The sequence below is a fragment of the Cavia porcellus genome, unplaced genomic scaffold (genome assembly GCF_034190915.1).
Source record: "Cavia porcellus strain 051 isolate PalLab524CR breed Dunkin Hartley unplaced genomic scaffold, mCavPor4.1 scaffold_5, whole genome shotgun sequence".
NCBI lineage: Eukaryota > Metazoa > Chordata > Mammalia > Rodentia > Caviidae > Cavia > Cavia porcellus.
In genome coordinates, this window is record NW_026947488.1 from 40,494,706 (window position 1) to 40,519,795 (window position 25,090).

General features: G+C 34.8%; 1 protein-coding gene across 12 annotated transcripts in view; it reads left to right on the forward strand.

Annotated features, from left to right (window-relative positions):
* Positions 1-25,090, forward strand: part of Tasp1 (taspase 1) — a 262,482-nt gene that overhangs the window by 124,773 nt on the left and 112,619 nt on the right. For 10 of the 12 annotated variants that reach the window (XM_063248678.1, XM_063248683.1, XM_063248681.1 and 7 more), the window contains one exon: positions 3,195-3,305. The exons of the other annotated variants lie outside the window; for them this stretch is intronic. In XM_063248678.1, coding sequence (XP_063104748.1) covers positions 3,195-3,305 — 111 coding nt within the window. The remainder of the gene's footprint in view (positions 1-3,194; positions 3,306-25,090) is intronic. 12 annotated transcript variants of the gene reach the window in all.

The following is a 25,090-nucleotide window of genomic DNA, read 5'->3' on the forward strand; positions in this document are numbered from 1 at the left end:
GGAAGTACACTGGTTAAGAGTGACTCGAAGCTGGGCTAAGGATTGTGGTTGACTAGAGATGACCTAGCTATGGAGGTTGTCTCTCAAGATGTGCAGTCTTCCTGCTGAGTCTAGGATTCTCATCTGAATCCCAGAACTTGTTCTGTCAGATACACAGCCAAGCTTTGGCATCTGGACTGGTGAGAATGACAGTTGTGTGAGCATTCAGTGCCCAAGCAGGGTCTGACATCTCTGGGGAAGTCTGACAGTATGCAGAAGCACCCTTCTGACAACTGTGTACTCAGGGCCTAGCACAAAAGAGGAGCTCAGTAACAGACTGGTGAATAAGTGGATGGGGAAAGGAGACACTGGTAGATACCAAGCGTGTGTCTGTAGCTAATCTTTGTCTTAGACTCCAATTTGATGGGAACAATGTGGAGAAATCCCTCAAGGATTTCCTACATAAGTAATTTTGTCATCTGCAAAGAGGAGCAGTTTTATTTTTTCTTTTCTGATTTTTATTTCTTTTTCTTCCCTTATTTCAGTGACTTGAAATGCCGGTATATTGTTGAAGAGAAGTGATGAAAACAGATATAATTGCCTTGTTACTAATCTGAAGGAAAACCAATTGAGGTTTTCATCAAAAAGTATGATGTTAACTATAGGATTTTTGCAGATGCTCTTTATTTCTTAAAACTGGTAATTTAGAGTCGTGATCAGATTCATATATAATTGGTAGTGGGCAAGACTAGATAAGTTCAGTTTATCAAGAGGCACATAATATCTAGTTAAACCTTTTTGTGATATTAGCAGCTATTTTTGTTTATAATCATTCCAATTTTATTGATTTCTCAGTGTATTACCTTGGATATTTCTATAGAAAATATTTTACAAATCATTTGGTAACTTAGCAATGTATTTTTTACAGGAAGGATAGAGAGATACTTCATTGTTTCCTTTCATTTATAAGTTTTCAGAATCGTGAATAGATTCCATGCCATCTTTCAAAGATGACTGTTTTTAAAACCATGACGTTATGAATTTACTATGTGTTGCAGTCCAGTCATTTGTCACTCATTGGTGGCAAACAAATGTGCACTTTGAAAAATTCTTTCAGAGCTTGTTATTAATTTTTTCTAGGTTTGTTTTCAGATCTTTGTTCTATATAATCCATATAGATTATAATATATAATCCATTATAGATTTCTGCTAAGATCTAAGAACCCAAACATGCTCTTAACTTGTATAGGTAAGGACAAAAAGAGGATACAACAAAAGATTTATTGCTAGTGTTGTGAATAGAGAATAGGACTATTTGCCTTTGAATCACACTTCAACTCTCTGGTAACATATACTAAAAAACCTTGGAATTTTGTGGTTTTACCTAAAACCACAGAAATCAAGTTTTCTTTGAATGGAAGCTTTAGAAGAACAAGCTTTTGATGTCATGGCATTTATGTTGAAAGTAATATATGTCATGGAACATAAATCATAATGTTAAGAGTTTCTCAGTAAAAGTCAATCATTGGGAAAGCTCTATATATTCTCATATAACAGAGGAAAAATCTTCCTGACACATTGTGTATTTTTAATGTAATGTTATCTTGGTGTGGTTTAACTGTTTGATTTGAGACATGTATATATAACCTTCTGGATATTCATTTAGCTTCTACTATGCCAATTTCCTGAGAATTATTATTGTCCTAAAGTATAATTTTTCACTGGTCAACATTAAATATGTGCAAAAGGGATTAACATTGGGGAAGTTTTTTTTTTCCCCTCCAAGACAGGGTCTCACCAAGTTTTAGACTGGCCTTGAACTCATAGCAGTCTTCCTGCCTCAGCCTCCGCTGGGATTACAGGGGTGTGCCACCATGTCTGGTTTAACATTTGTGTAGTTTTATGAGCTTAGTTCAGTGTCTCTACGTAGTAAGTGTTAAAGCATTTTTTCCTATTACCTTCATTAGTATTTTTATTCTGATTATAAAAATTATATTGCAAAAATTAACAAAATAGGGATTGCTATAATTCTGCCCACAAAGTTGTATATTAAATTACTGTTAGATCTTCTTTGAAATGTAGATATTTACAGAGATATTTAGATATTGTAAATGTTTACATTTATATTTGCCTGTTATTTATAGCAAAATATACACTGGCTTTTTAAAACCTGAGTTTTATAAATATGTAACAACACTTTTGGGAGGAATCATTTATAATGAAAAAGCATTTTAAATGAGAGAATCTTTGTAAAGATCTTGTATGTCTATTGTTTGGGTAAAAGAATGCTGACTTTTTATTTAGTGATATTGATGTTAAGTGGCATTCAGCATTTTTTTTTTAAAGTCTTGTTTCTGAAAGTAGCCTTTTCAAGTTTTGTATTTCTAAGTTAAAGGAAGGCCTTTTCTTCAGAAATTTTTAATTAATATTCATCAATCTATAAATTGAAATTCCTTTGTCTCTCCTTTTATAGGTAGTTTCTACTTTTAACATAGAAACCATGGTGGAATTTTAGAGGGCACACACCAGTCCCTGCATCCCACCCCTGAGCCTACCCTAACTTAGTGTGTCTGAATAGTTCAAGTTCACCTCAGGTTTAAAACACACTTTTTCATTAGAACTAGAATTTTTATCTTGAAAGCTGTAAGTTATTGTAAGGTGAGAAAAATGCTATTTTCTATTGTACCACCCAGAACTGTTAAAAGTGACACTAAGGTGAAAAGTAGGTGGAAAGAGAGTCTCTATTGCCCATTGGTTACCTTCCTTTCTCCACAGTGCCCAGGCAAGTAGGTTGCTAAAGGAGAAATGGTTGGTGGTTGTGGGTGGCCATTTACTGACTGAAAGACTAAAGTCAACTGAATGCAAATAAATTGAAAAAAAAAAAGTATCACTCTTAGTTACCTAGTCATGGAAAGGAGAGACAGAACCCTAGAAAATTCCTAGGTAGAGAATTTGCATTCCTTTATTATGGAAATTATTTCTGAGAAAAGGATTTATTTTGTTTTTCTTGTTTTCCTTTTGAGATTCTTTAGTTTCTGCCAAATCTCATTACTAAAATTATCCAGTTGTTCACAGAAGTCATTTCATCCCTCGCTGAGTTGTTCTTCATATACCTACTTACTAAGTGATGCACAGTAGTATTTTAATACTAGTAAAACAAGCAGGGTGTTTGGTATGCTTTTCCTCAACCACTGCTGATTTCCTTGGACTTCTAGGATGTGGAGAACATCTGGTGCGCACCATACTGGCCAGAGAGTGTTCACATGCTTTACAAGCTGAAGATGCTCACCAAGCTCTGTTGGAGACTATGCAAAACAAGTTTATCAGTAAGTATAACATTAGGAAAACAACATTCTTCTAAAATAGAACATATCATAAATATCATGAATCCATGTGGTTACCTGATTTGTTGGTTTCTCTAGACTTAGTTCAATCATCTAGCATAGAGTTAGGTAATCAGTTAGTATTGGTTATGAACAGAAATTTCATCATAATGGCTACTGCACCCTTACATTTGCCATTTAGCTAACTTAATTTCAACTGATGAGACTTTGTCTTGTTACATAATTAGAATAAAATTCTAAAAAAAGTCAAGAGACTTCTGTGAACCTTTTCTGTAATACTGTTAGACTCTTAATAAAGTCAGCACTGTATTCCTGTATTTAGTGTTTCTGTGAATGTTTGCATTGGCATTGAGGCAAAATCCTGTCTGATCACCATTTGTCAAGCTGTGCAGCTAGATGTGAAGCTGTGTCTACCTGCAAGAAAGGGTACCTTTCTCTAATATGTAGAAATGTTCTACATGGTTTAGCTGTGGTTATCTATGTAGCTGTTAGTTTGAATTAAGACCATTTAACTTAATCTGGTTTTACCTTCATGTAATATTAAGCATGCTACTGTGCAAAGGCTTATATATAAGAAATATGAGCAGAAGTATAAACAAGTTAGGGTAGTACCTCATGGACACATAAATTAGTAAGAAAGAGTATCACAGGGTTTTGCTTTGGAAGATGTTATCATTTAGAGAATTAAAACAATATTAAGTACTTACTATGTGTTGAGGACATAACAGACAGAAGTATAGGGAGAATTAACCACAAAAGAATGTGAGGACTAGAAGCTTTTAGAATTGGCCCTAGAAACCTCTAGTATAATTGGGCAAAGAGGGGAAAGATCATGAACACGGATGTGGTAATGAAAATTAGGCCTTGTGAAGACAGAACACCTGATTCTGTGGAGAAAAAAGCAATGGGGCTGGGCCAGCCAGATGATGCCAGACTATGGGGGGCCTTTACATGTTAGGGAAAGAACTCATCTTCTATGTGATATGAAGGAGACAGCCTATAAATGTTCTTGACAAATAAAATGGTGTTTTCAAGAAGGGTATACAGGATAAATCTAAGATTGCCACCAAACCTTTTCTGTTGGAGAGGTTAGGGATTGAGAATGGTCAGGAGATAGGAAAGAAATAGTGAATTTTTGAGGAAATTGTCAGTGGAAAGGTAGATATACTAATGGATATATTTAGCTTTTTTGAGACAAATAGGTGTCGTATTTCTAGTCCTACCTAGAAATAGGTAGATAAACCATGTGGTAGAGTTTTTTTTTTTTGTCTTTTTGAGACACGGTCTCACTATGCAGTTCAGGCTGGCCTTGAGCTTACTTTGTAGTCCAGGCTGGTCTGGAACTCACAATGATCCTCCTGCCTCAGCCTCCCAAGTGCTGGGATTACAGGCATGAGCCACTACGCCCAGCTAACCATGTGGTAGATTAAAAAGATGAAGTTTAACACAAAAATTGTTCAGTATGAAAAGGTATAGCTATAAGATATAAGGAAATTCTCTATCCATGGAAGGACCCACTTTGGAAGCTTTTATATCTCACTGGAGAAGATATCGTTTGACTACCATATAGCAGAGAAGGTTGCTGATTGGGCCAGAGTGAGATTGGTCCCCTTCTGGAGTGAAAATAGGAGAGTGGGTGATTAGCAATGGGAGGCCTGGGGTTTTTCAGAGCATGGAGATCACAGAGAATGTATGAAAAGAATAATACAAGACTTCTAGTATATGATTTAAAAACAAAGCTAAGAGTCTCTGGCCTATAAAAGGAATTTGAAATATAGATTAAAGCCATAGAAAATCTATTCAGTGAAATAATAGCAGAAATTTTTTTAAAAATTTGAGAAAGATATGGGCATTCAGGTACAGGAGGCATTTAGAACCATAAATAGACATGATCAAAAAAAAAAAAAAAAACTTTCCACGTTATGGTATAGTGCAAATGCCAAAACTACAGAAAAAAGAAAGAACACTGAAAATTACAGGAGAAAAAAACACTGAATTATTTATAAAGGCAAACCCCAATAACAGCAGGTATCAGCAGAAACTAATAGCCAGGAAAGCATGAAAATCTTCTTCAGAATTAAAGGATAAATAACAACCTTCCAAGATAAGTAGAAGATAAAGTAATTCATGGCTACTAAGGCCATGACAGTATTACAGAAGATACTTAAAAAGAACACTACAAACAAGAAGGGAAGAATATACTAACAAATGAGAATTAGGAAAGAATCCAACATAAGAAAAATAGCATAATGGCAGCAGTTAGTACATAAATACCTTCCAGTAATAACCCTGAATGTAGATGATTTTGATTCTCTAATAAAAGATATAGACAGCAGATTAGATTGAAAAGCAAGACCCAACAACATGTTGCCTATAAGAGACTCACCGCACCAGCAAAGAAGTACATAGACTAAAAGGAAAAAGATAGAGAACAGTATTTTATGGAAATTATATCTATCTGAAAGCAAGCAGAAGTAACTACTCAGACAATACAGACTTCAAGTCAAAATTACCTAAAATAGACAAGTTCCCTGTATTTTAGTAAAGGGAACAATCCACCAAAGAGATATGATTGTGAATATACATGCACTGAAAGTTGGTGCACCTAATTTCGTACTACAACACACTACTCAACATGAAGGGACAGACAGACACATATATACAACTGCATAGTCATTGTTGACAGCATAAGTTTATTCTCATAAAGAAATAGGGCATTTAGACAAAAAACAAGTAAATATCAGTGTTAAATTCACTATCGATTAAGTGGATTTAACATTAAATATAACATTAATTATATTAGCTAGAATGTTCCATACAACACCAGTGGAATATGCATTCCTTTCAGGAACACATGGAACTTTCTCCAAAATAAATGATATTTAAGGCCTTAAAGCATGTTGTAACCAGTACAAAAAAGCTGAAATAATCTCATGCATCCTACCAGTTCACAATAACTGAGAGTTCTCAAATAAACCTAATGATGCATCTCAAGGTCCTAGCAAAAGAACAAACCAAATCCAAAACTAATAGAAGAAAAGAAATAATAAAGGTGAGAGGTGGAAGTAATGAAATGGAGACTTTAACAATACAAAGGATCAATGAAACAAAATATTGGTTCTTTGTAAAGATAAACAAGATTGATTAGCCCTTATTCAGACTAACCAAAGCAACAGATACAGCACATACACACACAAACCACAATGATAAACCCACTGAGAAAGAAATTTGCAAAACAGTTGCATTCAGCATAACATCAAGAAAAATTAAATACTTAGGAATTAATCTAACTAAGGAAGTAAAAGAAGCATTAATAAAATGTCTTTCAAGAAAAATCCCAGAACTAGACAAATTATTGAATTTTATCAGACCTCTAAAGGAGGACTGACATCAATGTTCCTCAGACTGTTCCATGAAATAGAGAAATGCTTAGAAAATACTTCCAAATTCATTCTACAAAGCAAGTGTCTCCCTGACACCCAAACTGGATAAATATTTCACCAAAAAAGACAGAACTACAGATAGTATCCATTGTGAACATAGAAAAATCCTCAGTAAGATTTTTTTTTTTTTTTGGTACTGGGGATTGAACTCATGACCTTGCACTTGGCAGGCAAGTGCTTGAGCCACTGAGCGAAATCCCTAGCCCTTCACTAAGATTCTTGCAAGCAGAATTTAACAATATATTAAAAAGAACATACACCATGACTAAATTAAGTTGGTTTTATCCCAGGGATAGAAGAATGAGTTCATATGTATAAATAAATGCAATATACCAGATAAACAGATTCAAGGATGCAAAACACATAATTATCACAGTAAGTACAAAAAAAGGCTTTGACAAAATTCAGCATGGAGCCCTGATGAAATGAGGTATAGAAGGATCTTACCTTAATATAATAAAATCTATACATTACAAACCCACAACCAGGATTACACAAAATAGGAAAGAAACTGAATGCATCTCCTCTGAAGTCAGGAACAAGAAAAAGGGTGTTTGTTTTCACTACTATTGTTCAATATAGTACTTGAAAGTTTAGTCAGAGCAATTAGACAAGAGAAAGTAATAAAAAAGATCCATATAGGAAAGAAAGAAGCAAAGTTACCCTTATTTGCAAGTGGTATAATCCTTTACTTAGAAAACCTTAAAAACTACCAAAGGACTTTTAGATTTGATTAGTCCAGTAAAGTGGCAGGATACAAAGTCACTATAAAGAAATGAGAAGCTTTCCTGTACATCAATAATGAACCCATTGAGAATCAGAAAAATAATCAATGACTTTGACAACAGCCACTTCCCTCCACCACAAAACCCAACCCAACCCAACCCTAGGAATAAGGCCAATCAAGGAGATGAAAGATCTCTATAATGAAAATTAGACAACACTGAAGAAAGAAATTGAAAACTCTAGAAGATGGAAAGACTTTTCTTGTTCATGGATCAACAGATTTAACATTGTTAAAATGGACATACAACCAAATGGACATAATGACCTGCTGATTCAGTACAGTCTCCATTAAAATACAAATGCCACTCTTCAAAGAATAAGGAAAAACAATCATAAATTTCATACGGAAGTCCAAACAACCCAGAATAACTAAAGAACCTTGAACAACACTGGAGTTATCACAAAGTTACATAGCTGTGGTAACAAAAACAGCGTGATAATGGCACAAAAAAAAGACATAGACCAATGAACTAGAATAAAAGACACAGGAACAAATATGTGTGACTGCAGCCATCTTATTCTTAAACAAAATTTTTTTAAACGAATAAAATGAAACAAAACAACAAAGCAAATCAGAACAGAACAATGTGAGCAACACAGCACTTCACAACAAGTCAATAGGACATCAACAGTGGCTACCATGATGTCTCTTGTTTTCTTTGAAATAGTTGACCTACTTTCACACACAATATCAAATATAACAAAAAAGTATAAAACCATTCAAAAGAATGAAAGCATTACAGGACTTCAAAACCAGAAAATGAACAGTGGCTACTATAATATCTCATTTTCCTCAAAAAAGTTGTTCATACCATCATAATAAAAATCAAATAAAACACAGCAGGATGAGCCAGTCAAAACAGATGAACAAAAGTGATAGGAAATCAGCAATAGCTACCATGATGTCTCATTTTCTTCAAAATAGTTGTTCATATCATCACATGTAATAAAATCAAATAAAAATAAAATCAATTAAATGAATGAAAGCATTATAAGACTTCAAAGCAATATAATAGGAAACCATGATTACCATAATAGATCCCATTATATTCAAAATAGCTGCTCCTACCATCAGACAGAGTAAAATCTAACAAAACAAGACAAAACAAAGACAAATCTAACAAAATTGTGAAAACAATGCAAGAGTTCAAGACAAGACAATAAGAAATTAACAGTGGTTACCACCTTTCCCTCCCAGGTGTTTCCTCCCCTATTACTTTTACAATAACTATTTTGCTTTTGAATCCCATTAACTCCTTCTGTTTCTTATGCTAGGGTTCACCTATATGAGTTCGAACTGTTTCACCCATGAACATGATCTCCAGTTGTGGCCACTTACCTACAGGAGTCTTGAGATTATTCTACTTTATAGCTGGGGTGCTTTCCACTCTGTGAAAATACCATATTTTTCTTAGACATTCTGCAGGTGGTGGGCAACAGACTCTTGCTTTTTTTCTAGTCTCCTGTCACATGGAACAATTAGGTTCTCTCCTTTGATTTTCAGTCTATGAATTTCCTTTCCAGTTGAATATGTTTCTTGTGTACAGTATATTGATGGATCTTATTTCTTGATCCATTCTCCATTTCTTTTTATTGGTGAACTGAGGCCACCTACATTAATGGTTACACCAGCATACATTGGTTTGTCTCTGCCATGCTATCCTCCTGTTGTTGGCCCTCCCCTTTTCTCCCTCATTCAATTGCCTGTCTTTTTTTTTTTTTTTTTTTTGGTACCGGAGATTGAACTCACGACCTTGCGCTTAGCGGGTAAACGCTTAAGCCACTGAGCTAGATCCCCCGCCCTTCAATTTCCTGTCTTGTTTGGTGATCCTACTCTGCTCCTGTTCCTGGAACCATGGTCATCTTTATGTCTCTAGAATATCCTTCAGCAGTCTCTATATGGTTGATTTGGTGGTCATAAATTCCTTCAGCTGTTTATTATGTTATTTTTCAATTTTGAAAGATAGTTTTGCAGGGTAGATCAATCTGGGTTGAATGTTGTTTTCTTTCTGGTTTGAAGCACTTCACTCCAAGCACTTCTTGACTTGATGGTTTGTGTTGATAGGTCTGCTGTGATTCTGATTGATTTTCCTTTGTAGGTGATCTGTCTCTTTTCTCTAACAGCTTTTAATATTTTGTTCTTGTTTTGAATTTCTGGAGTCTTGATTATTATGTATCTGGGTGTAGATTTATTTTGGTTATGGCTAGTTGGAGTCCTGTATGCCTCACTTACCTGCATACCAGATCCATTTCCCATGTTTGAGAAGTTTTCTGCTATTACTTCTGTAAATAGCCTTTTAATTTCATTTGTGTTGATCTCTGCTTTTTCATTGACACCTGTTATGCTTCAATTATGCTCCTTTGCCTCATCTTGCAGCCATTGAGTTATTTCCTGACTTATTTTTAAGAAATCTTTCCTTTCAGAATCACTAGCTGCAATCCTATCTTCAAGGTTTGAAAGTCTATCTTCAGTCTCTTTCAAGTGGTTTTGCTAGCTTTCAATTGAATTTTTAATTTCCTGGATCTTTCTTTGAATCTGTTTCATGCATTGTAATTCCTTTCTGTATTCATTCAAAGTTTCCATCATTTTCCTATGTTCCTCTTTTTTTCTATGTCTTCTTTGCTGAGCAATTCTTTCAATATGTTTACCATTTCTTCTTTTACCTGAGACATGATTTCAGATTTGATTACTTTTACTATCTCCATGAAGTTATTTCCTCATTTCCGTTGTTATCCTGTCAGAGATTTCAGGTGTGTGATTTCCATTGTATTCCATGACTGTGACTTCTATTTTCTTTCATGATTGTATCTCCCAGTCTTGTTCTGTGTGGGTTAAAGGTCTGAGATTGCCTTTTGTTCCTTCATCTTGATATTCTCCTGGGTTCCTTCCAACAAACTGGTTATGGGCTCCAGGCATTTCCCACGTTGGCTGCCCCTCACGGTGTAGGAAGATGGGACAGGCATCTGACCACAGGTTTTCAGGGAGGTAGCAGGGTGTGGAGTAAGCTTCTCCAGACCTGTGCAGCTACACTGGGGCTTCCCTGATCATCAAGCGTGCATGCAGGAGGAGCTGCTTCTCTCAACCTATGTGTCTATACTTGGACTCCTGTGATAGTGCTAGACACACAAGGGTATGTTTGTCTGATTCTGCTAGTGGGTGATGGCTGCCTGAAGGAACTTAGGGCCTACAATGGTGACCTACAGATGCACAGGGGTTACCTGGCTGTGTGTCCCTGCTCTTGCTGGCTGCCTACAGGAAGGAGCCTTCCTATGGCAGCTCCCTGCAGGTGGAGCTGGATCTGCTGGTTCTTTCTGCCTGTGCTGGCCCCTGGCAGGATGGGACATTGCAGGGCAGCACTTGGCAGGTGGAGTTGATCTGCTCGTTTTCTCTGCCTGTGCTGGCTGCCCACAGGAAAGGGTCTTCTAGTGGTGGTGCCTGGTAGGTGAAGGCAGATCTGTCAGACTCTCTCTGCCTGTGCTGGGCACCTGTAGGAAAGGGTCTTTGGTGGAGCGCCCAGCGGCAGAGGTGGATTTGCTGGTTCTCTCTGCCCGCACTTGGTGCCCGTAGGAAAGGAGCTGTCCTAACAGACCAAAAAACATACATTGCAGAAAGAGAGCCTCTTTATCAAAAGATGCTAAAAAAAACTAGGTATGCATACATAGAAGAGTGAAACTAGGTCCTGCTGTCATCGTGGGCAAAATAAATTCAAAATGGATCAAAGATTTGAAATTTTAAAACTACTAGAAGAAAACATGGAGAAATACTTAAGGTCAAAGATTCAGGCAGAGACTTCCTAAATAGGACTCCAGCAACACAGGGAATAATAGCAAGAGTCAATCAGTGGGACTACATTAAATTATAAGGTTTATGCACAGCAAAAGAAAGGATCAACAGAGTGAAGAGACAGCCTGTATAAGAAGAGAAAATCTTTGCCAACTACTTTTCTGACAGAGAATTTCCAACATATAAAGAACTAAAAAACAAAACAAAAATGCAATGAACTAAGCAATACGTGGGCAAGTGAATTTGAACAGACACTTTCAAAAGAAGTAAAGGTAGCCAATAAGTATATGAGAAAATGCTATTTTTATCCCCGAGAGAAATGTAAATCAAAACTTCTTTGGGATTTCATGTCACCCGAGTCAGAATGTTATGTTGGTAAATGCTGATGAAAATTTAGAGAGAAAGGAATGCTTCTACACTGTTGGTGGAAATGTAAATACAACCTTGATAGAAATCATTATGGAGGTTCCTCATAAAGTAGTTAATATTTAATCTAGCCATATCATTCTCTAGGATATTTCTGAAAGAATTAAACTTAGCATACCATGGAGACACCTGTATACCCATGTTTGTTGCAGCGCAATTCACATAAACTATGCTGTGAAATAGCCTAGGTGCTTGTCAGCTGATGGATGGGAGATGTATATATACTCAATGTAGTAGTATTCACCCATAAAGAAAAACAAAAACAGTTGGAACTGGAGATCATCATGCTTAAGTCAAATAAGCCAGATTCAAAAAGTTAAATATTACATGTTTTCTACCATGTGTAATTTAAAGATTAAGTGAAGAGATGGCATAAAGATAGAAGTGAGACTGTTAGCGATGAATAAGGGCACTAAGGGGAGGGGAGAGGGAAAGAATGGAGAATTGAAAATCAAAGTATATTATATGCAGATGTGCTATTCAGATGTGCTAAGACAGAGCCTATTATTCTGTATAACTGACCAAATACAATTAATATACAATTAAAACATCTATTGTTTATACAGTTCAGTGCCTTGCCCACAGTGATTTGTTAGTCATTGTGTGTTCATTCTGTAAAATGAGTGTGAAATATAGACAGTGTCCTGAGAGTAGGAGAGCTGGATTATCCCCTCAACTTACTGTCTCATTGCAGATAGCAAGTTACTAGCTATTATTTATTTAAAAGTGAGAACTGTAGGAAGAGGGAGCTTCTAAATTTTTTGAGATGGTGAGTTCTGTTAATTTTTTACTGGACTCAGTTCATAAGTGTGAAATTTTATTAACAAGTGATTGGAATTGGGGGATTAGAAGATGAGGATTTTTTAGGAATTACTTGGGAAGCAGAGATATTTACAAAGTAAAGGCCTGGACTCAGAGCAGGAAGACTGAGTTCTCTCATGGTGTAGCATGGGTGGACTAATGGGTTATGTGTCTCTCTTCTCAGTTTCCTCTTATACAATGAGGGGCAGATCTGCATTGTCTTTAAATTCCTTTGAGCTCCAAACTATTATTTCATACTTGGCTTAGTTCACAGGTCAATCTAAAGTACTCTAAAAGTATAGTTATAAATCAAGGTCGTGTTAATTAGAATTAAAATTCTAAATTAAAGCTGTGAATGGTGTTCTCTAGTTCCTCTTTGAAATGATTGGACGAATTCCTTCCAACAATGTTTGAGGTAAGCTAGGAACCACTTTCTTGGTTTTGTGGAAGCTGTAGCATTCTTTCTTTATTTCCTTTGTTTTTTTGCAAAAAGTTTCTATAACTAGTATATCTATAGATTCTTATTATAGTGGCATATAGAAAAACTGTATATAATAAGGCAAATATTCCCCTTGCAGTCATCTGAATTTCATTCTCTTCCCAGAAAGCAGCATTGCTAGTAATTTGATATGTCTATTCTCTCATTATGTATGTGTGTATCTATCTGTCTATCTATCTATGATGATTAATTTCCAACTTGATTGGCTTGGGAGCCACCTAGAGGATTAGTAACATATGTTTCTCTGTATGTGTCTGTGTGTGTGTGTCATGGAGGTATGACCTTTGTATCTATACCTAGACTCTGGTTCCTGCTCCTCTGCCAATCATCAGGAGGTAACCCAACAGCTCTATGATATCCTTTCATGGAGATAGCACACCATGGATTGGTTATTCTCAAACTAGGAGCCAAATCAACCATTTCTTTTTTTAAATTGTGGATATTTGGTATTTGGTTCCAGCAATGAGAAAGCTAAGTTGGTCATCTATCTTTCTCCCTTCCTTTCCCTTCTTTTCCCCTTCTAATCTATCATCATTTTAAATAATTATATTAATAAAATTTCTAATAGTGTTTTACAATATATTTTGATGCTCTTAATATGTCACTATATGTAGATTTATAGCAGAGTAATCCATGGTCCCATAGTTTAGTCATTATTCTACTGAAAGAGATTTAGATTTTCTGTAATTTTTATCAGTATCATTTTACCATGTATGAATCCTATTTCTCTATATTCTTTAAATTATGCATTTCTTATGATACAGTTTTCTCTCTTTTCTTGGCATGTAAGTTTGTTTATTTTTTTCATAGTTGCCTATTTACAACACATAAATCCACTTTTATAACAGTATACTGTACAATTCCATAAATAATGCAATAAGAAAAGATTCCTGTTTTCCCTCCTGTTTCTTAAATCACTGCTATCATTCACTTTACCTGTAGGTAGCATAATCAAATACATTATGCTATTGTTTTCACTGTGTTGTACTTCAGATGAATTAACAATTAAGAACAAAAAAATTTATTTAGTTCTCTTCCATTCTTTATATTTAAGTTTCAGACATACATATTTTTTCTTTTTCTTTTTTTAAGAACCACTTTAACTGTTCTTATAGGACAGGTATTTTAGGAATAAATTCTCTTGAAGTTTGATGTCAAGAAGAGCCTTATTTTTCTTCAACTTGTGAACGATTCTTTTGCAGGGTACACACTTCTAGGTTCATTTTCTCCTGTCTCAACTCTTTAAGTATTTTCCTCTACTGTCTGACTTGCATGGTTTCTAAGGAGATGTCAGATGTAATTTGACCTTATAATACAGCATTTCATTTTGATCTTTCCTTAGAATTTTCATCTTTATTTGCATTATCTACTAGTTCTTGTTTGTTGTCCGTAGTCTTCTCTTTAGTGTCCTTAGCATATTAGTCACAGTTGTTTTAAATTTGTGTTGTGATTATTTCATCATCTTTGGCTTATGAGTCTGGTTCTAGTGCTTACCTGCCTCTTTAAGCTGTTTTGTTTTGTCTTGCTTGTCAGTACACTCTGATTGTTTAGAAAACTGTGTATGATGTTGGTCATTGAAAATAATTCATGTATAAATAATTCATGTGGTGGTCAAGTGTTGACAGAGAAAGGGTTTTATAGTGCTCCGATTTACCCTTTAGTGAGCTTGTACCCCTTATACCTCTTAGCTTTGAACTTCACAGATCTTTGTTACCCTGTTCCCCCATTTCAGGTGGGACAGGATGGCTGAGGATGCTAGAATTTAATATCAACCTTCTCCTAGATTTTTTAGACTCAAACAGTATACATGCAGACTAGGTTCTGGTGAAATTCTCTCTCTCTCTCTCTCAAGATTTTCTTCATATATGTTTGCAGTTCATGCAGTTTACAGTCATCTTAAGTCCGTGTACTTACTACAGCTTATTATTTTTTTAAGACCCCCTCCATCCCTATCACTTTTTAAAATTTTTTTAAATTTTTAAAGAAACAAAACAAAACAGTATAGAAATAACACAGAACTTTATAACAGTAAGAAATTAATACTAGTTAATATATTGCATATTATCTTAGAAGTAGTTGTTCAGGTTACAAGAGCTAGGCATGAAAAATTATCAAACAATCAAATGATGGCAGCACAAACTTTTTGATGAACTAACAGAATTAGTATATACACACTATATAGTATATGTGGTATAGTAGTTGTATGTGTTTACCTAGATACTATACTCATAAGTGAAATAAATCAGTCTCATATTCGTAAATGTCATATTGTCTCCCTAGTGTAAAAAATAAATAACAATGATAAAAAACTGAGAGTAATAAGAACCCATAATAATGAAAGAGAAAGAAAGTGCTAAAAAGGGAAGAACATTAGGCATAAGGGAAAGGAGAAATGGAAGAGAGCAAAAGATTCCCTATGATTTTCTTTGTCTTGTTGATACTGTTTGTCTTAGCTCATGTTATGGTATATAATTTTTACATTGATTAGAATTATTAAGATCCTGTACAGGACATATCTTTATTCCTCTCCTTTCCCTTTCCCTGAGGGCAGGTCTTTTGAAGAAGAGAATGCTTTTTGAGAAAATCATTCTTGTTTTAAAAATTTTATTTAAAGAGAAAAACAGTGTTTAAACAGAGTTTAAACAGTGAAAACAAGTTTCAAAACAGGAGAGTAAGACAGTTATAAAACCTTATATAATGTGTGTTAGTGTTTTGTAGTAATTCAGAGTACAGGACATAAGCATAATATCTTGTCTAAACAGTACTGGCACAAACATTCTTTTCAAGGAACAAACAAGGTAGCTGTATAGCTGTCTTAACTATCTTGTATGTATACATGTATTTTTTTCCTTTTTTATGTATTCTTCCTTTTCCCTATCACAGTTTGTCTTTCCTTTTGAACAGTTTCTTCCCAATTTGCGGTATCCATTGTACATTTTTTTTTTTAATTTTAAAGAGAAAAAAGAAAAAAGCAGAAAAATCAAGATACAAACAAACCCCCAAAACAACAACAGCAACAACAAAAAAACAACAATAGCTATATAGATTTTTCAAAGCAAGATGATAGAAATTTAACAGTGATTGTTATACTGCATATTGTTATCTTCAAAATAGTTGCTGAGGTTACTAGATACAGGAATAAAACTAAACAATAAAACAAAACAAAACATTGGATTTCAAAAACAAGACAGCTGAAAATCCCCCATAGTTTCCACAATGTGATTGCCATCGTCCAAACAGACGTCCAGACCACCTGCCGCAGGCCTGGCAGGGTCAATCAAACAACACAAGCATCAGGCTATTCCTTTCATCTCAGTTGCTATCATCACACCCTGAGTCCTCCAAATCAGCCAGTTGCTTATAGGGCATGTGTGTGTAGAGGAGGGATCCTCTTCTGGTTTCTCAGCCCATGTACCTGCTGGCTCATAGGAAGGCATGCTTTGTCTTCTTGCTGAGTCTCCTCCCAATCCCCATGGTGGAACTTGGCTCATGGGAGCGTGTGCTTTGTCTTCTTGCTAAGTCTCTTCCCAATCCCCATGGTGGATAGCCATTCTTAATTGGAGTGAGGAGATATCTTATTGTAGTTTTGTGCATTTCCCTGTTAACTAATGAGGTCAACGTTTTTTTCTCATGTATCAGCCATTTGTATGTCTTTGTTTCAGAAAAGGTCTTTTCATGTAGATCTGTTTCATGTAGTTTTTAATGGGGTGTGTTTATTATCAATAAGACAAAAGATACATGCTGGTGAGGACACAGAGGAAATCTTTGCACACTGTAGGACTGTAGGTGTGAATATGAATTAGTACAGCCATTATACAGTATGGAAGTCTCTCAAAAAATTAAAGGTAGAACTATCATACAATCTAATACTTCTACTACTGGATATATCTAAAAGAAATTAAGCTAGTAAAGTGACTGCCATGATCTTTGCACCTCTATAAACAGTTGCTAAAACATGGAATCAACCTCCATGTTGATAAAGATCATGTGGATACATATATAACTGGAATACTATACTATCCAGCCATAAAAAGAAATGAAATCCTGTCACTTGCTACATAATGAATGGAACGAGAGATCATTATGTTTAAATTTTTGAAAAAAACCTTTTTTTTTCCTGTATTGGGGATCGAACTCATGACCTTGTACTTGCTAGGCAGGCATTTATGGTGCTGTGCTAAATCCCCGGCCTGGAGATGATTATGTTAAGTGAAATAAACCAGGCCTAGGAAGACAAGCACCACATAATCTGGCTCATATGTGGAATATGAAGAAGTGAGAAGTGGGTGTTGGTTTTCAGAGACTGGGGAGAGCAGGGTGGAGGGAAGAACTGGGAAAGATTGATTAATGAGTACCAGTTAGGAGCAAGTTCTGTACAGAGGGATGACTATGGATAGTAATTATGTACTATGTTTCAGAAATCCAGATGTATCGATATTGAATGTTTTCAGTATGAAAAAATAGTAGATGATTGAGGAAATAGGTATGTTTAACTTGATTTAAACATTACATAATTAATATGTACATTAAGACATCACAAAAAACCCTGTTATCATGTGTACTTTTATGTATCAGTGAAAATAAAGAAGAATGTGCTTTGCCACATTTCAGTGTGGTTGTTTTCTTTTTTTGTGGGAAACAAGTATGTTTTACTCCTCTCTACGGAAAGAATCTAGGAGTATGTTTTACTCCTGTCTATCAAAAGAATCTAGTCAAGTTTCTACAGGTAAAAAAAGTACTACGTAGGGGAAGATCCTCCTGTGACTGAAGTTTTAACTCTCAGGATTGTCTACACTTTGAGTCTCTAGCAATTTATAAATGGCACCTTAGATTTTCCAGCCTTTGTACTGGCCTCAAGGAGGTTTCTACTTTGTTAAACTGATTCACTGTAGATTTAGGGGCAGCAGTTCTGTGACCTCAATCCTCTCATTGAGCTAAGAATAACTGTGGAGATTTAAATTTGTCCAGCTTTCTATCTGTTCTTTGGACAGAGTATTAACTTCCAAGATCCTTATGTACTAGACTGGAAACCAAAAATTCCTTCATATTCTTTTCTAATGCTTATTATTATCAACATTTCTTGAATGTGCAAAATACAATGCTTATAAAGGCTTCAAGTTTCACCTTTTCTGAAAAGTGAGGTGGAGAAATTTCAAATGGTAATTTGACTGTATTTTTTTCTTGAATTATCTAACTGTTTTTCTATTGTAATGTGATTTTCTTTGAATTGGCATTTAACTTTCATTAATGGTAAAATCAACCTAAAGATTGTAAAAAGCATGACAGTCACCATGTGTAGATTTGGAAAAGAAACCTAAATATCATTTTTTTTTTAGAGCAATTGCATGTTTGGTATCTTTGACCATTTACAAAATAAAAAAGGGTATGTGTGTGTACATATGTGTGCACGCATGTGTGCATGTTAGTTCCCGGGAACTGAATTTAAGACCTCTGCACAGAGCTACATTCCTAGCCCTTTTTACTCCCCTCTTCTTCCCCCGTTGGTACTAGAAATCTGAGGGTCTCATGTTTGTGAGGTAGGCATTGTGCCACGGAGCTGTATTCCTGACTCTCTTTTTTACTTTTTGGGACAAGGTCTTGCTAAGTTACTAAGCTGTCCAGGCTGGGTTTGAACTTGTGATCTTCTTATCTCAGACTACTAGGTTGCTGAAATTATAGGGGTTCACTACAGTGCCCATCTAAGAAACTTTTAAAAAATAGTTTTACACTTATGGCTCAAATAACTCTTTTTTATAGTGAGTGACTAATTAAAGATTTTTCTTCTTTTTTTGTAGTTTAAAACAAACTCTGAAATCTTCTTAGGTAGGGTTGTTTAAATCTGTTTTTGATAAACAAGACTTTCATGTGATAAAGTGAATAGAGTAAAATTCATAAAGACATTTCAGAGTTGAAATATTTTAAATCCACTTGCATTACCATTATGCTGAAATCTAGAGTTTTAGTCTGATTTAATGTAGGAAACACAAAAGAAAATAATTTGTGCTTTTTAAAAAAAAAAACATGGTTTATGTAACATGCAAAACTCATAAAAATGTGTACTGTAAAAACAGTGCCTCAATAATACTTTATGCTAACCAGTTGATTATAGACTGAAGGCTTAGTTAAATGGGGAAAGCGATTTCCTTTTTAGTTTTTCTTTTTAATTGATTACATGCGTACTTACATAGAAGCTGTTCCAGTGATTCATATGTGACTTTTTCTACTTACAGTTAGTTTTGAATGAACTTGATTTCATGAGTTACTCTTACTTATGCAAACTATGGCTTCATATGTGATGTGTGAGCTTACAAATAGCACTGTAGTTTCTTGTTTACTACTTAGTAAATATCTCAGTACATTTTTTTTGTTTGCTTCTAAGTGAAATGGTTTGTAAAATATTAATTTTAAGAAATCACCTTTTCTTTTTCATTACTTTGTATTTCTGAATATAATAATTTCATTAAACTATAGTGTATGTAATCATTGAAAAATACTTCATGATATGTATCATAAAAAAAGATTTGTAAGCTTTATTGTTCTCAGGAGATGTTCTTACTCTGTCAAATGTAAAATGCTATCAGCAGTTGAAATCAAAGGGAGTCTTGTTATATTATTAATTAGAGAATTTGTAGTCAGTAAATATTTTCTTTTAGTGACTAAAGTTTTAGCTAAACCCTGAACAGTTCACAATCATTTGCTCTTATTGGGAGAACGAAAGTAAGCTGTCATTATACATTTTGACCTTTTATCTGTGAGAAACAATGTTTCATCATTCTTTTTATAATTTAGCAAATTTAAGATGTTCTTTTCATTAGTGCTTTTTTGTGTTTTTAATAAGACTTTTCCCTTATATTTAGTGTTTCACTTTCAAATACTCAGATCATTTCCTCTTGCAGCTATATGGAACTTCAGAAATTCCTAAAAAGAAGTGGAATAATAATTACAAAAAATTTCCCAAACCATTGAACTTAATATAGTGGACAGACATCCACATGTGGCTTTTGGCTACAGAGCTGTGTGCTAGAGTATAGAAAGAATTGGAGGAAGGAGTCCTTTGACACTGAGGTACTAGTGTATAGGTCACGATAATTTGAGAAGCGGAATTAGTTGGATAGCAAGGTGGATCATGAGGTTGTCATATATGAAATCCAGAGCATGTAGACAGAATGAGCTCTTTTTTTTTTCTCTGTGTTACCTAGAGATGTTTATAGGTACAGTAGTTCATTCTATCTGTGGGCTAAAGCTTCAGAAGTGAGTTGAGGTTATCCTCATGATTTCAGGTATCTCCTTCAGAATAGATGATCCAGCTGAGAGACCAGATATGCTCCCATAGGTCTCTTTTACCCACCCTAAAATTTACTCCTTTTCTTAGCCAATTATTATAGTTTATGTTACTTCTTAGCTCATCTAGATTTATTCTATATTTCTTTCTTTATTAACTGTCTTTCTTCAGCTAGGGATGAACTCTGTGAGAGCAGAGATTTTGACTGTTACCTTCCTTCATTGCTTAATTCTTGGAACCTGCAACACTGTCTAGAAATTAGAAGTACTTGTGGAATGAATGAATGTCAATGGAACTTAAAGTAAAAACTCGAGAGCTGTCTTCCTGAATGATTAGAAAAGAGTATCTCTGAAGGGAGTAGTAAAAAAAGGGAATAGGGTATGAGAGAAGATACTGTGTTTTGGAAGCCAGAAATGCGTGTAATTTTTTAATGTAATTGAAGGAGTATCATGTATTTAAAGATGTAAAGAAATATGGAGAAAAAGTGTTTTTGTTTAGGCATTAAGAGGGCATAAATCATCTCTCAACTTTGTGCAGTGTCAGGAGAACACCTTGAGCATCTGGGAGAGACGGAGGATCAGAAATGAGGACGACAGTTTGAAAGATCCTGCATTTCTAGGTGACTGTACCTAAAACTTCAAAACTGCAAATATCACATAAACTAATTGAAGAATAGTACTTTCCTTTTTTAAAAAACTATGGTACTTCTTATAACTCACAGAGTTGCAAAATCATGTTTAACTGTAAAAGTTTTATAACTCAGGATGTAGTTTAGTAAGTAGAATGAGAGCAAACAGGAAAAAGCTGACACCTTTCTACAATGCTGACAGTCTTGGGATGAGTGTGCTTTTCTAAGGGCCTTCAAGAATATTTTCTTTAGGAAGCTCATGTCGAATTGAATGTCCCTTTGTGGGTAACTGTAAACTGTGCAGTACCCTTAGAGTGGCCTTCTTTTTTTTTTTTTTTTTTTTTTTTTTGCATCATTTTTTAATGGAAGCTTAAGAAACTATTTATTTATTTATTTGGTATATTTTAGATATATATAATGATCACACTTACTATAGGAAATTTGTATCTGTACATGATATATCTTAATTCTTTTTTGCCATTCACTTTCCCTCCCTTCAACCCCTCTTCCCCTCATTTACAAAGCTTTGTTTCTGTTTTATTACTTCTATTTTCTTTTACTTCTTGTCCCTTCCTCCCCCCTCCTTTGTCCCTCTTCCCATTTGAGCATATTCTTCCCATTTCCCAATGTCTATTATACATTTTGGTCCTTATTTGCACTTTTGGTTTCTCACACCAAAGAAACAATGTAGTTTGTAAATCTGTATGTCTAATTTATTTCTCTTAAGCGTATGATCTCAGCGTGCATCTGGTTGGCAAGAAAAGTCTCAAACTTTATTTCAGAGTAGTATTTCATTGTATTAAAAAAACACATGTTCTTTATGCAGTGATTGATTGGGCATTTGAGCTGTTTTCAACATTTAGTTAGTACAACGTGTGCTGCCATACACATGGGTTATGCATATATTGCTGTTGTATAGTGCTTTTAATTCTTTCAGGAAAATACCAAGAAGGAAATAGATGGGTCAGATGGGAGCTCTAGTTTTAGTATTTTGAGGAATCTCCACACTGATTTGCACAGTGGTTGTATAGTTCGTACTCCCATCAACAGTGGAGAAGTATTCATTTTTTCCCCACAGCGCTGCCAGTACCTGCCATTGTCAGATTTCTTGATAATAGGCATTCTTTCTGGAGTGAGTTGGAATCTCAGCATTATTTTAATTTTCATCTCTTGAATTACCAATGATGTTGAAAATTTTTAAATGTATTTATTTGCCATTTCTTCTTCTTCAGAAGGTCTGTTCATTCAGATGACCATTTTTAGATTAAGTCTTTAAATTTGGGGGAGTCTAATTTCTTTGTGTTCTTTATATTATCTAAATGTTAGCCCTTAGTGTGAGGAACAGCTGACAAATTTTTTCCCACACTGTGAGCTGTCTTTTCATTCTGTTGTTAATTTTTTGCTATGAAAAGTTTTTTTTTTAATAAGATGAGATCCCAGTTGTTGATTCTTTATGATATTTCCTTTGCAATCAGAATTTTGTTCATGAAGACTTTCCTATCTATACCAGTGCCTTCAAGAGTTTTATGTATTTTTGTCTTCCAGAAGATTTAGTCTGTTTTAATATTTAGATCTTCAGCCAGTTTTAATTTTAATTTAGTACATAGTGAAAACTATGAGTCTGGTTTTAATGTTTGGCATGTTGAAATCCAGTTTTTCCAGTTCTATTTATTAAAGTGGTTTTCTTCCAGTGAATGTATTTGACATGTTTGTGAAAGATAAGGTGGCTAAGAATGTTCGAAGTTGTTTCTGCATCTTCTAATGTGTTCCATTTATTCTTTGGGTCAGTTTTGTTGTTGTTGCTGCAAATAAGTATAGGTTTATACTATAATTTGAAGTCAGGAATTGTGATGTCTTGCCTTTTTTGCTATTCTAGGTCTCTTCTGTTTCCAAATGAATTTTCAGATTGTGTTCTCTACTTGTGTGAGATACGCTTTTGGTATTTTGATTGGGGTTACATTCAATCTGTAAACAATTTTGGAAGTATGGCATTGTCACTGTATTGGGTCTTTCTATTCAAGAACAGTGAGTATCTTGACATTCTGATATCCTCTTTGATCTCTTTTGTCAGAGTACTGTAGTTTTCAATGTAAAAGCCTTTTACTTCTTTTGTTAGATTGATTCCTAGGTATTACCTTCCCATTCCCCTTTGGAAGCTTTGTGAAAGGTATTATTTCCCTGATTTCTCTCTCAGTGAGTTTGTTATTTTTGTACAGGATATTATTGAGTTTAAGTGTTGACTTTGTATCAGTGACTGAATATGATTATGAAATCTCAAAGTCTTTGGTAGACTTTTTGGGGTCTTCTATACTGAGTATCATGTTGTCTGCAAGTAATGATAATTTAGCTTCTTCCTTTCCTGTGGTTATTTATTCCTTTTATTTCTTTCCCTTATCTAATTGCTCTGGCCAATGTTTGCAGAACTGTATTGAATAAGACTGATGATAGTGGACATCCTTTATTTCTTTCTGATTTTAAACTGAAAGCTTCCAATTTTTGACCAGTTAGTATAATATTGGCTACTGGTTTATCATAAATGGCTATTTATCAGATTGAGATAAAGACCATCTATTCTGCTTTTCTGTAGGGTTTTTATCATGAATAGGTGTTTACCTTTGCCAAAAGCTTTTTCTGCATCTATTAGGATGAACATATGGTTTTTGTCCTGGGCTCTATCAATATGTTGTATTATACTTACTGATTTGTTTAACCAATGCTTGTTTAGCCATCCCTGCATACCTGGGATAAATCCTACTTGGTCATAGTGTATAGTCTTCTTGATTTGCTGTATTCCATTTGCCAGTATCCTGTTGAAGATTTTTATATCTTATGTTCATTAGGGAGATGGACCTGTAGTTCTCTTTTTGGTTGGATCCTTCAGTAGTTTGGGTATCTAGTGAAGGGGAAGACTTGCTTCCAGGAATGAATTTGGAAGTATTACTTCCCTTTCAGTTTCATTAAATAATTTGAAAAGTAGAGGCACTAGTTCTTCTCTAAATTTCTTGTAGAATTTAGCAGTGAATTGGTCAGGACCTGGCCTTTTCTTTGCTGGTAGGTTTTTAATTACATCTTCAATTTCATTGGCTGGTATTCAGAATTTTTAAATCTTTGTGATTCACCTTTGGTAATTCATATGTATCTAGGAATCTGTCCATTTATTTCTTCTTGTTTTCCATCTTATTAGAATATAGTTCTTAAAGTAGTAATTGTTTTTATTTTTATGCATTTTATTTATTTATTTGGTTTTGGTGCCAGGAATCGAATTCATGACTTTGCGCTTGCCAGGCAAGTGCTTATAGCACTGAGCTAAATCCCTGGCCGAAGTAATTATTGCTAATCTTCTGGATTTCTGCAGGAACTGTTGTGATTTCACCCTTTTCATTCCTAATTGTGTGAATTCAAGCCCCGCCCCACTTTTTTTTTTATAAAGTTAGCTTAAGATTGTGTTGATTTTATTTAATATTTCAAAGAACTAACTCTCTGAGTCACTGATACTTCATATTTTCTTAGTCTGAATTGCATTAATTTTAGCTCTGATCTTTATAATTTCTTTCCTTATATAAGCTTTGGGCCTGATTTGTTTATGTTTTTCTAGAAGCTTAAGGTTCAACATTAGGTTGTTCATTTGAGCTCCCTCTGTTTTTCGGATGTGAGCATTCACCACTATAAATTTCCCTCATACTACTGCTTTCATTGTGTTCCATAAGTTCTGGTATATTGTATTTGGATTATTATTTAATTGTAGAAAGTGTCTCTCTTTTTTTTTTTTTTTTCTTTTATTTTGGTACTGGGAAATCAACTTAGGACCTTGCACTTGTCAGGCAGGGGCTTGTGCTACTGGGCTATATCCCCAGCCCTCATTTCTTTCTAAATTTCATCTGTGATCCATTTGTTGTTCAGGAGGGTATTATTTAATTTCCACATGTTTATGAAGTACTTGTGGTTCCTTTTGCCATTGATTTCCAGTTCCATTACATGATGGTCTGATAATATGCATGGGGTAGTTTCAGTTCCTTTGCATTTACTTAAGCATGTTTTATGCGCTAGTATGTGGCCTGTTTTGTTCCCTTTACAAGGATGCAGTGACCTTTGTCTCTTAATCTGTGTTGGTTTAAAAT